This window comes from Pleurodeles waltl, chromosome 6, assembly GCF_031143425.1.
Source record: "Pleurodeles waltl isolate 20211129_DDA chromosome 6, aPleWal1.hap1.20221129, whole genome shotgun sequence".
NCBI lineage: Eukaryota > Metazoa > Chordata > Amphibia > Caudata > Salamandridae > Pleurodeles > Pleurodeles waltl.
Window position 1 is genome coordinate 1071662720 of NC_090445.1, and position 13265 is coordinate 1071675984.

The following is a 13265-nucleotide window of genomic DNA, read 5'->3' on the forward strand; positions in this document are numbered from 1 at the left end:
TTACACATGTGAACAAGAATACTAAATAATTCTGCAAATAGCATGCTTGATTGCGTTCAAATAACCCTGCAGTATTAATTTCACTACATCAAACAGGTTATAGACAGTGTTTTCATAAAGGCTTAAGTCCACATAATTCCTCGTTATCAAAGTAAGTCACAGGACTGCAAATGTATTACTTATGTTGAAACAGTGGCCCAGTTTATTACAAAGAAGCATTAAAACCAGCTGCTGCTTTAGTCGATTAAAATACGTATTTTTGTAAGATTGCCTGCGGCGACAATATTCCAGATCACAGCTTGCACATATGAGTGCAGTTTTCAGTAATGCCACGGCTAACACGGCAGTATAAATTTCCATACCCCAAATATACCACGCGCTGTGCTTCGATATGTGTAACATATAGATTTTATTTCTCAATCAACCTCTTTTGACTTTCAGCATCGAGGACCGTGAAGCACTGGTAAACCTATTAACGTATGTCAGTTTCAGCAGTGGGGTACTCGATAAGTACAGCTTCTTATTCTCCAATAGGTGTCAACTCGCAAAGACCCAAGCAGATATCAGTGGCATGAAGATCACCACAAAGATATATCATTGATTTGTTATTTTATCCTAAGTATAGAACCTTTTAGAGTTCTCTTGAGCCAATCACATCATCAAACGTATGTAAGCGACTCTCATCTCTATAGCAAAGTGTTGGCAAGTAAACATCAACTGACAAAAAGACTGATTTGCTCACACACAGATCTAACTGTTGAGAACTTATCTTAAATAGACTCTCACCGAGAGCATGTTTTATCGTCATTGCCAATACGACCAAAGAAGCCGAGCTCCAGTAATGGAACTCCAACATTACCCTGGGTAGCTGTACACCACATCTTAAGGAAAATGCTGTCAATTAGATTTATCGTGGCCATACCTAAGTAGAAACCCTCCACCAAAATTAGGCTCAGCTACCCAACAACAACTAGGGAGCGTCAAAGAAATGAGGCCTCTAGCTGTCAGCGTCTTGTGAAAGAAAAGTACTTAGCAGGAAGTAAGACTAAAAATAAATCTTAAAAACACAGAGTAAGAGCTCAGTGCTACAATTTTTAAAAGGTATCACCTCCGATCTAATTCGGCCAAGGACTGTATAAGTAAACAGCCTCCACCAAAACAAGGCAGAGCTACCTGGCAACAACTAGAGCGTGTCAAAGAAATGATGCCTCTAGCTGCCATGTGATGTGCAGCAGTCTGCAGGAGCCACTCCAAACTTGAGAGTCCCATGGGAGTAACTAGAGGATCACACCTGGCTGTCAGCCTCACTGAGCCTACTGAAAAGTTACCTAGGACCCCAGCTTTGTTCTTTATAATTCCCTTATCAGCCTCATCTCCATCCTGAAACATGCCCAGGCCCCCAAACCCACCCACCACTGACCTTTACAAAACTGAAGAACCCTCTTCAAGTGCACAAGAGAGGGCGGCTCCCCTTCCTCCAGGTTGTGTGCCACCTATCTCTCAAGAATGTAGGCAATCCACAAATCTGTCTGGGGTGGTTCCTCTTCCTCCACATCCCTCTCTAAGGCCCTTGGTTTAAAAAATGGAAACCACAGGTCTGTATGCACTGTACCAAAACACAGGCACACATACAACATGCAGATGCCATCACATGTGTGCTGCACAGTGATACATACTAACATGATGTAGGGCAAGGGCGTCTTAGGTAGACAACAGTGAAACTTTACATGAGTGAACCAGTAAGCCCACTCCAGTGACACTGGTAAAAAAACCTGCTAATTTACTAATTACTTGCCACAGAAACAGTATGCTGCCACCACTGCGCTGGTGCTACTTAACCCTGGAAAAGGGAAGTAGCCTTTTACCTCAACAGCCGTATGCTTTGTGCACCCCTCCTGGTCCAACAAGACTGCAGTCTGTGAGACAGGTGTAAGTTATGGCAGGCATGCATGATCCAGGTTTGCCCATGAAGAAAAATTGGTACCAGGGATACATATATTGCTGCAGCTGGGGCACTCAGGGCACAGGTGTACATCCATTACCATGCAGAGGACGTTTCCATCACAACACGCTGAAAAAACATTCAGGTTGGTGCAAGGTTATATTTTTTCAAAGTAACATTGTTTTGATACATAGCTTTGTCATGCTCCATTTATCTCTTGCCTGTTAAACTCTCTGGAGGTCTTCAGGCCAGAACAATGTGTTCACTATCAGAACTTCAGAAATGCAGCCAAAATCTGTAGCGGAAAGTAACAAAGTGGGCCAGATGAAATACTGGTGGGTAGCCATATATGAGACCCATCGGGGTGTATCCCGTCAAAGGCAAATTACTTAAGAGCTATGAAGGTGGAAACACAGCAGGCAAAATACCAGGAGTATTCTGCTGAATCAATAGCCTTTATGCTGCTGCCAATGATGTTACCCATAAACAAGATATTGATAAAAGAAAGCAAAAGAACAAAATAACATGGGAGCCGTCTTGGCAGTCTTTTTTAAATTGCACTATTGTGACATCAACCTTATCCCTTCGGGATGCGCTCAGAGTGCTATTCTTGCCGGCCCGTGACACCATCTCAAACTCTACCCCAGTGCTCTAAAAAATGCTACAGATGTAGTTTGACCCAATCCCTATGGCAAACTATGGGGCATATTTATAAGCCCCTTGCGCCTCTGTGTGCCACATTACTTTCATTTTTTGTAACACCAATGTGGCATTAAGGAGGCATTTTCGTCGCAGCATATTTACAAAGTAGCGCAATGCTAGCATTGCGCCTCTTTGTAATCACTTGTGTTACATTATGCTTGTACCAGGCATAATGTATGCAAGGGGGCGTTCCCCCCTTAGGAGGCTCAGAAAAATGGCAGAGTGAAAGTTACAAGATTTCACTGCGCCATTTTTAGTGTCATTTTCAACACCTGCCTTAGGCAGGCATTAAAGTGACACTCCCATTGCATCCAATGGGCCTCCCTTGACTTTTGTGGATTAGCGCCATCGTTTTTTGATGCTATTGGCCTAATGTGCGCCATTGTGTGCCGTATTGCAAATATGGCGCAGACATGTTGTCGTTAGGGGGGGGGCGCAATGGGGCCAAGAAAAGTGACGCATTATCTACGATGCTCCACTTTCTTGTAAATATACCCCTATGTGCATGAACATGACGCTGCTTGGTGTCTTGCTCAGAGACTACCAGGAAATCACTGGTCCTATGTTCGATCCTGACTGCCACTGCTTGATTCATCAAAGGTTAAAAGAAGTCTGACCACATCACACCACTCAGTAAGAACTAACCCACTTATGTTTAAAATCTGCTGCATTATGCACAGAGAAATAAGTACCCGCAACACCACCATTCCTTCCTGAAAAATCATTGTAAAAGCCCAGAAAACATGGCTTCTGAAGAGCATTACACCTAGGCAGTGCTTAATTTGAGCCAGTGGTGGCCGGTGGGGGCTTCCAGCACCTATTTTTATGGGCTGGCACTTATTTTTCTGCATCATACATTTCCCGAGAGCAACAGAGAGAAAAACAAAGAAATAGGAAAAAGGAGAAAGAGAAAGAAGCAAAATACGTAACAAAGAGAGAATGCAGGAACTTGCAAGAGTGAGGAGAAGGAGGCAGGGAGTGTCTGGCGGTGGATTAGAGAGGCATGGGGTGGATTTAAGACTACCATCCTTGATATTTGACACACTGTTGTTCAATTGCACAGGTTTTGGGCTTTTGCGAAGAGGTTCGTGCACCGGCACTCTCTCTTTCACAAATTAAGCACTGCAACCCAGGACCTGGACAAGATCTCCCCTCAGTCTGACTTGCTCCTTCTCGCTTTCCCATCAGACTTGGAGCATATTTCTTCAAGGAACATCTTGTCCACCATCGAAAATAACCTGTTGACGTGTAATCCCACGGGTTTTTACACCAAAAGGCCTCTGTCAACCAAACTATGTGTTCCTGTGACTCACTGTGACTCCCACGCCATCTACAACGCTGCCTTGCTTGCCAGCAAGGTTCATACTGTAGAATTACCTAAAAGTACTTCAACAGAAAACGAAGGCACAAAACAACTCTAAGGTTGATGTTTTACCGACAAACCAGAGCAAATACCACATAATACTCATGTACATCTCTGTTCTTGTTCAGATAACCTACACTGATGGCTGGTCTAATGGCACTTATAATGAGAGCATTCCTCATAAGCCCATTTATGTATAACGTCTGTTTTCAGCATCTAAAGGTTTTAATCGAGTCAAAATCTGTTCTGTTATCTCATCTGCCTTTCACCTCTAATGCAATCTTAAGATACATAGATTGATCTCACAAAACGGGGGACAATTTGCATATAAAATTATGAATATAACAGGTTATTGCTATGTGTTTGCAAATACATACATGTACGAGTTGGAACGAAACGATCACGCATAACCTAGTTAGCTTGGTGCCTCCCAGTGCTAGTCTGAAGCAAAAAATGTAATCTCGCACTTCTGTTAGCCTTTTACGATTAATTGTCTGTGAGTCCAGTTCTCCACTCATTCATCGCTTTTCATGCCTCACCCCGGAGTGTCCTGGAAAGAGGCGTTTTCAGCCCTTATCTGAAGGTTGCAGCTTGGGAGGAAGTGAGATCCAGATTTTGGGAGTATGCCCAGAGAATGATCGAGTCACTTGTCTTCTGAGATGTTCGTCTTCCAGGCACAATAATTTTGTACTTTGCTGATTTGTTTATCACCTGAAATTGGAAGCTTATTTACTAGGTACCTTGAGTCACTTTGGTAAACATATCTGGCTTTCACTGCCTTTTTTTGGAAGAGAGATCGAACTTCATTTGGTCCCCCATCGAGAGGGTGATAGCTTTTTGTGTTTATAGTGGCCTCTGATTATATTATTTTATTTACTGTTTACAGAATTGATGTATTGCCTTTTGTGTCGAGCAGAACCAACCAGTTCAGGTGTGCTTTACAACAGAAAGCCATCAAATGGAAACTTCAAAGCCAGAACAAAAAATCCTCCCCTTGTCAAAAACAGGACATCAACACGTATTTATAGTGGTCTAGGAAAATGTTTTCACCTGTTAGGCTGCTGTCTTCATATTTAGTAAAAAGCATTTCGTTGAGCCCCTTACAGTAGCTTGGCACCAACTATTTGGTGAAACCCTGGAGCTGCCGGCTTACGCCAATTTTTGTAAGGGCTGACTGAGCTGCCAACCTGTGGATTTAATGTCCAAGTACTTTAAAACCTGCCTTATCACACACTAGTTGCCAAGTTTTGTTCCAAAATGAAAGAAGAAAAGGGTCGCTGCCCCATCTACGCTGCGACTTTACCCCCTTTTTGCACCCCCAAGGCCCACTCTCAGTCACTAGTTCAAACCGGTGCCTCTCACTAGAATGTGATTATCCTGTTATTTCTTTGGCTCCTCTGGGTTCCGGACAAGATTAGTGGCACCTCGTGACTTCATGCTATCACGAGAGTACGTTGTTCTAAATCCTGGGCTTTATCTTAATTCGCTACCCATTCAGGAAGTTCTTGTCTTTCTTCCTCCAGTTCAATCTACTGAGATGAAGTATTCAGAGAAACAGGACTGGGCAGAGTATCAGTTGACATGGTCCCAATCTGGTGATTTTACACTTTGTACTTCCACACATAATGCCTGAAAACAGGGATATTTCTTACCAGTGGTGTCCAGCAGTTCAAGCGTGTGTGGGGTGGGGGGCACACACACATACACTCGCCCATCTACACACACCCCCATGGATTCATAAACTGGGACACATACACCAACCATTCACACACACACACACACACACACCCATTCACAGCACACACTTGCAAGTACACGTACATTAATGTATTCACTCATGCATGCACACATCAAACATTAAAAAAATAACTTAGCTGCTGCAGCAGTGATCCTGGCCACAGAGGTTCCTGGAGGATTGGCACTGCCACCTCCTCTCTTTGGCTGACCTTAGGCCAGCCAATGAGAGGATGAAGTCCCTACCTCTCCCACAGAGTGGGATGGGGTCGTTGAGACTGCTGACACCATCCAACTTTGTGACGAGCTGTCATTCATTGACACTCAGCTCAGGGTACTTCAGGACTTAAAACTGAAGCACCCTGGTCTGAGGCTATCAATGACACTTCTCATCATGAGGGGGGGACCTTCCAAGAGCTATGCCGGGCTGAGGAGGACAAGCTGTCAGGGCTGTAACATCTTCAGCCCAGTAAAGTTCGGCTCTGCAGTTAGACACCTGTGTATTTAGCGCATGTATAGAGCCTGGCTGCTTGACCTGGACAGAAAATGTGTCTGTCAGGCTTACCTTTGCTCAGCTTTACAGATACTCCTCATGTCTGCCAAAGGGTGGGGGTTGGGCAGGGACCCTTGGCCATGAGCATGGGCTGTTGCTGTTTCCTACACAATTCTTACAACTCACAGAAAGACTTCAGACAGTCTAGAACAGGAGTCTCCAACTTTTTTCTGTAGTAAGAGCTACTTAAATCCAATGAAAATCATCCAGAGCTACTATTATTATTAGTGTTGTAGTAGTGATCATATCAGACACAGCTATATTAGTCATCACTCCATGCATGGTTGTCATCATTGATCACCTCAATGCATCTGGTGGATTGCTAGCGGTAATGCAAAAAGGCTTAATCGATTTCGAATGTCTCTCTTCATGAGTAATAAAAAAGTAACCTGCATTGCCCCATCATTAAGATAATAATATGTGCAGTAAGTCTCCCTGATGCCACGTTTTTTCACTCATATCCGCCTTATGCATATTTTGCAAATTCAAAAAAATTTCTCCAAACATCAGCTTCTGAACAAAGTTCTAATTATACACATATTTTCATCCTAAATGCATGCTTTTGGGTATACATGTATTAAATCACAGGAAAGCTTCTAATTTAATAGGCTGAGCTGCTCACAGGAGAGCTACTTACAGGTAGCTACAGAGCTACAGTAACTCATGAGCTACGCGTTGGAGAAACCTGGTCTAGAACATAGCAGCCAGACTGATCTCCTACCGCCCCTGCCGATCTCACATCACACCGGAGGGAATTACACTGACTCCTTATACATAAGTGCACACAATTCAAGCTTCTCACCCGCACATACAAAGCATTACGCAACATATACCTTGCCTACTAGAACAGTCATCCTGGCACCTCCGTTCATCCGGACTCTCACTAGCACCAAAGCGTGGAAAGACATCCTACACCACATGTGAGCTTCCTTTTGTGTCACTGATAGTGATAGTGCGCTGCACAAGTCCACATAACATAACTCAACATCCTCTTCAAGGAGAGGGCGCTTTTGAGGTCTCGGTGGTCGTTCACCCTCCAGTGCTTCCTTACTGCTCTCAGATATCGTTTGAGCAGGTATCGTTCGATCTTCATTCACTGTCCCAACAAATGTGAAAAGGGAGATCCGGAGTCATATTAGATAAACATATGATCTGTAAGAAAACTCGCCTTGTTGGCTTAGGATGGAATGCTCAGACTCGTCAGGCCTCCTAAAGATCTCACCCATCATAAAAGATTTGGCAGTTGCACCTTTCAGCTTAAAAATAAACACTGGGTATTTTGAAATGTACAAACTTCCCAGCATCCACAACAGATTCCCCCCCCCCCCCCCCTTCTAGTTAGAATAATGTCCCCACTGAAGTGTATGGAATATATCTTTCACAAAATACGTTATTTAAATTGTCAACACCATAAACACCATACAAAGTGCGCCGCTTCTGGACACCTAAATAACAGGCGCTGCTACACAAGTCAGTGTTAATCGTGTCTTCAGTTTCTGAAAGATCACGGTTCTCAAATGTCCCTGGCCCTCGCATGGGTAGCTCTTCCAGTACAGATTTTGTTTTACACGCTTTTGTACTGAAATTGACCGGACTACAAATCCGAGTATGCAAAAAATGAAACCTGGACTGGCTAAAATACGAGTAAACAAAAGTGTCAAATTTGAGAGCGCTTCGGAATGATAATCTGAGTTAGGCTCACACATTCTTCTTTGGAGAAGCTTGATCAACCAGGCTATCTCCCCAGAACTGATTGAAAAATAGGCCTGCGTGTAGAGACTCCAATTGCCCTGATTGGTTGTTAACATTACAGCATCAGAGGGGGATTCACACTACGACAGTAACATTCCAGCTTTAGTTCCTGTACCATTTGATGTATCACTCCGCAGCACGTAATGTGTGCCTCAGCCAGAAAGTAGTGCCCTGCTGTGCGTGCTTAACGTGCAACTTCGAAGGAGAACATAGAGCAGAGCAAACAATCTCTGAAAATAAATAATATTTAGAAAACGCGCAGGCAGCTTTTGGCTTTGAGAGAGAAATAAATATATTAAACTTAACACATTTCTCAAATTATTTTTTTTAAAGGATGTGAAACAGATACTAAAATAGCACTTTCGGAAGGCAGTTGTTTGCCAGGTGGCAGATAAGCCCACTTCTCAAATAATGCACACGGTCTCCTTATCTGCCTTTTTTCATAAAATGGGGGCTCTCTTTTTAAAAGAAACGTCATCATTAGATATTATTGAACGTTTCTTAGAAAACTGCTGACAAGACCGTTCTACTGTCATTTCTATGTTAAATAAACTAACAGTTCTTAATTAGCTTTTTTAAAGAAGCATAATGGTACATTAATTAAACACGCCATCCTGAGTAAAACACATCTCTCTTTCACTAAACGCGAAGCTGGACCTATTGGCTTTGCCGGCGCCTGTTTTCCATGGTATGCATGGAGAAGCTGAAAAGTGGTGAGGCTTCCCAGCCCTGGGAGATGGGAGTGAGGGGACTGGGGAGGGCGGGGAGGGAGTGGGGGGGGGGGGGGGGGGGGGGGGGGGCGGGGGCTAGAGGGTGGTAATTATCTCTGATGTGTCAGATCTGACTGAACTTTGAAAGTTATTATCCTACGCAGCCCCCGGAAAAGCTCTTCATTGTCTGCACCTCGTCTTTCTTTTCAGAACAAAATGCAAAACCTATCACGACGTCATCCCCATATCATGCTTGACCGAGTTCCCCAACGTTGTTCAAATGGCAAAGGTAAGTAAGTACTTAAGGACAACTTTGAAACGCTATTATGCAGCGAATGTTTTATACAGCGCATGTTACCACTTCACAGCCCCTTTAGCGCTTCTCGATACATAGCGTTTGTGGGTACCAAAATAGGGTCTTTTTATCCGTAGGGTGGGAGAGATAGGGAGAAACAACTCTGGCACGAGTGAGGGAATGTAATATAATGGGAAATGTGGGGGGTTTGCTCCAAACGGGGGGTGAAGGTCCTGACCTAACCATCAAACCAATGTGGGATTCATGTATGTTCAGGGATGTCCATGACGAGTATAGTTTGTGGCTCGCAGAAGAGCCACATAAATTAATGATGTCAGAAAAATTTAGCAATTCAAAAAGGATGGGATTTTGGACACTTGTAATACTTGAGGAAATTTGGGAATTCTAAATGAAGCTCTGAGAGCCAAGCCAGACCCTAGGTTCGACTCTGGCTTGGCTCGCTCTGTTAATTTGTTGGCTCGCCCAGCTCTGCCTTGCACCAGCGCACTCACAGTTAGACAGTGCTTAAGTTCAAAACAAATAATTGCCAAGGTCAGGATATTTCTCCGGAGGTCAGTGGAGCCTACATCACCTGCGGTCCCAGCCATTCCTGCCAAGTACCAGTACCAAGCCACCTTCTAAACATTACATTTCTAAACAGACCAACTGAGTCGTGGCAAGTGACACAAAGAAAGCTATAGGAATGGCTTGAGTACACTGGTATTATTATTATATATATATATATATATATATATATATATATTTTTTTTTTTTAAATCATATATTGGGTTCTTAAACACCTTCTCATGTGCTCTTTTAAAAATGAACTGACAGCGTTACCACATGGTGGAATATCATAAACATATGCCAGTGCCCATCACCGACAAACCCTGGCACAAATTAAGCACTTCAGGTACACCATAGCACAAGGGTGTGCTATTGATGTTTAGTACTGGAAAGGTACTCATCTATTACCAACTGCTAGGGATATATGCAGTTTAAATGTTTTCAAGTTTGTATCTATGCTGTTAGTGTTTGCCTCAAGGAAGTGAACATTTTAAGTATAAAGTTCTGTCTGCAGATGTTACCAATAGCAAGTTTGGAGTGAGAAAGTAAATCCCAATTATACACTTTGCACCAATTGGCGTCCCTTTTGTGTTAGGAATTATGGTCCCACCAGTCTGCACTCTGACTGCTGACCAGTTATAGCATATCCCAAACTGCTGCAAGTCAATAAAGGGAATTGTGTGAAGCACTGCATGATTCATTTCATTTCCCGGAAGCAATTTTCAACAAGAATGAATCTAGGGCCCATAATTATACTTTTTTAGCGCTGCATTTGCGCCACTTTTTGACGCAAAAACGGCACAAACTTACAAAATACAATTGGGGCATATTTATACTCTGTCTGCGCCGAATGTGTGTCAAAAAGTTTGACGCACATTCAGCGCAAATGTTGCCCCGTATTTAAACTTTGACGCCCGAGCCTGCGGACAACAAAATTCCGCAGTGTGCGTCATTTTTGGTATGCGGCAACCCACCTTGCGTTAATCATATGCAAGGTAGGTGTTCCCGTCCAAAACATGACTTAAATGGCCGTGCGTCGTATTTATGCTTTCGGGCAAAAATGATGCACGGCCGGGAGGCGGAGCCGGAAAATGACGCACAGCCCGATTTGTGTAAAAAATTAACGCCTGGGTCAGGGCAGGCGTTAAAATGGGGCAAGCACACCTGTATTTAATCAGAACACACAGAAGCAACAGCAGAGCAGCAGAGCAGCAACAGGGAGACATGGAGGTGATTCTAATCCAGCGTGCACGCAGAGCCCAGCAACAACAACAGCAGCTACAACAACACCAGCAGGGACCCCAAAGGCAGCGCAGAATGCAGGAGAGGCTATTCCGCCCCAGAACAACCCTTCATGGCCTCAGGGAAAACAACATCATCCAGAGGTACAGGTTGAACTGGCAGGCCGTTCAGCAGCTGCTGCACAACATTGAACCGCAGTTGGCACCCACTTTGGTGACACCCCGCACCATCCCAACAGAAACCAAGCTGCTTGCCGTACTTCACATGCTGGCAAGTGGCTCTTTTCAAACAACTGGTGCCCTGGTTGCCGGAATATCACAACCATCATTCTCTGCCTTTTTGGCCAAAGTACTGGATGCCATCATTGAACTTACACCCCGCCACATCTGCTTCCCTAACACACTGCAGAAGCAGCAGGAAACAAAACAGGGGTTCTACCTCATTAGTGGCTTCCCACATGTCCTTGGTGCAATCGACTGCACACATGTACTCCTTGTGCCACCTGCTACAACTGAACACCTCTACTACAACAGGAAGCACACAAATTCCATCAACGTGCAGGCCATTGTCTATCACCAGGGATTGATCATCAACATCGTGGCTAAATATCCTGGGAGTGTCCATGACTCCTTCATCTTCTGTCACTGCACCATCAATGAACACTTCCAGGATAGACGGTATGGCAATGGACTACTTGTTGGTAAATGTTGCTCCCTGGTATTGATTTTTGCCACACTTCCCAGGAAGTGGTCACTCGAGAGGGTGGTGGCCTGCACGTCGTTGGACAGAAGCGCCCCGCTGCTTGCCATCCTAGGAGCAAGGATAAATATGGCAGAGCTGCCCCACACTTCAGATCCATACTGGAAAAAGACAAGGAGAAGAAAAACTGCCCTGCTGGACCCCTGGCCAGCACCTGGACCTGTCACCTTGCAAATTGTAAGTGTCCCAATGACGTTTACATTAATCCATTGCCTAAGTCTTAAAGGTATGGGATGTCCAGGGTACATTGATATGAACGTGTTAACAACATTGTCAATTTTAACCTGTGTATGGAACTATCATCTCACCCTCAGTGAAGACACAGGGACACCTGTATCACAAGTCACAATGCTAGTGAGGGCACACTGTACTGCAAATCCCAAAACATACTGCTGACAAACGGTCAGCAGACAAACACCCGTTCCGCCAAGGGAACAACACAATGCAGATGGTACATCCTAGAAGCCTAGGATGCGACATTATAACACAAAAGAGTCACATACAACACAAGGCAACTACTGCCATGAAAGGTAATTTCAATAGGGCCAGCTACATCAACATGATCCCATTCATTTTCTCTTGCAGCTGATCAGGGGTATGGCATCCAGCCATGGATAATGACACCTATTGGCAACCCGAGTACTGCAGCAGAGCGTGCCTACAACGACGCATATAGGAGGACACGCACCATAGTCGAGAGGACCTTCGGCATCCTCAAGTCAAGGTTTTGGTGCCTTGACATCTCTGGTGGTAGCCTCCTATATTCCCCGAAGATGGTCTGTAAGATCATCCTAACATGTGCAATATTGCACAACATATGCATTAAAAGGAACATTCCCCTCCTGGAACCAGAGCCACACATGCCTGAAGAGGAGGAAGAGGAGGATGCTGGCCTGCAACATGAGGGGGAACTACAGAACACGGCCGCTGGTATACGCAGGCGGCAACATATCGTCAACAATTTCTTTTAAATATAATCACCATCACCACTTTAATGAACTAATTTAAATAAACACCTATAATAATCACCATATCATTGTCTGGCTAATCATTTTTGCACACCTTCATCTCTACTTATCAGAATAAGAGTGTTGCCTCATGGAGCATTGCTGAGATACTGATTAGGACACTGAAAATCCCAGAGCTAATGTGATGCGTAACATACAATGGTCACATACACACACACTGTAAATGACATATGTCATGTACATTTCTCCTTTGAAGGCCAATAGCAGAGGACCACACCTCTTTCACACATACATGTTGAAATCAAGGTCCAACGCAGCATATGGCACACAACTAAGACACCATCACTCAATAAGGGGAAAACAAGCCTCATACATGAGGCAGTCGATGTGCTTTTGCATCAGTAACAGGAATGTCTGACCAGACCCTTGACGGCAGTAAGTCCAACTGCATCCAATATTTGCAAGGACTATCTGTGACCAGAGTTCCATAGAAGCAGAACATAGACAGCACAAGTGCCACTCATATGAGCAGCATTGCGCACATGACATTCCATGTACATGTCAGCCCATTTCCTAACTCCTGACACACCCATGCACCTGATCACAACCCACCTGTCTGAAGAGGTCCCTGGAATACTAAGAAGTGTACCCTGATATTCCCTCCTCTACACACACAGA

The 13265-nt window shown here is 44.2% G+C and overlaps 1 protein-coding gene across 5 annotated transcripts in view; it reads left to right on the top strand.

Annotated features, from left to right (window-relative positions):
- Positions 1 to 13265, top strand: part of RAP1GAP (RAP1 GTPase activating protein) — a 431870-nt gene that overhangs the window by 328308 nt on the left and 90297 nt on the right. For all 5 annotated transcript variants that reach the window (XM_069240088.1, XM_069240087.1, XM_069240086.1 and 2 more), the window contains one exon: positions 8967 to 9045. In XM_069240088.1, the coding sequence (XP_069096189.1) occupies positions 8967 to 9045 (79 nt within the window). The remainder of the gene's footprint in view (positions 1 to 8966; positions 9046 to 13265) is intronic.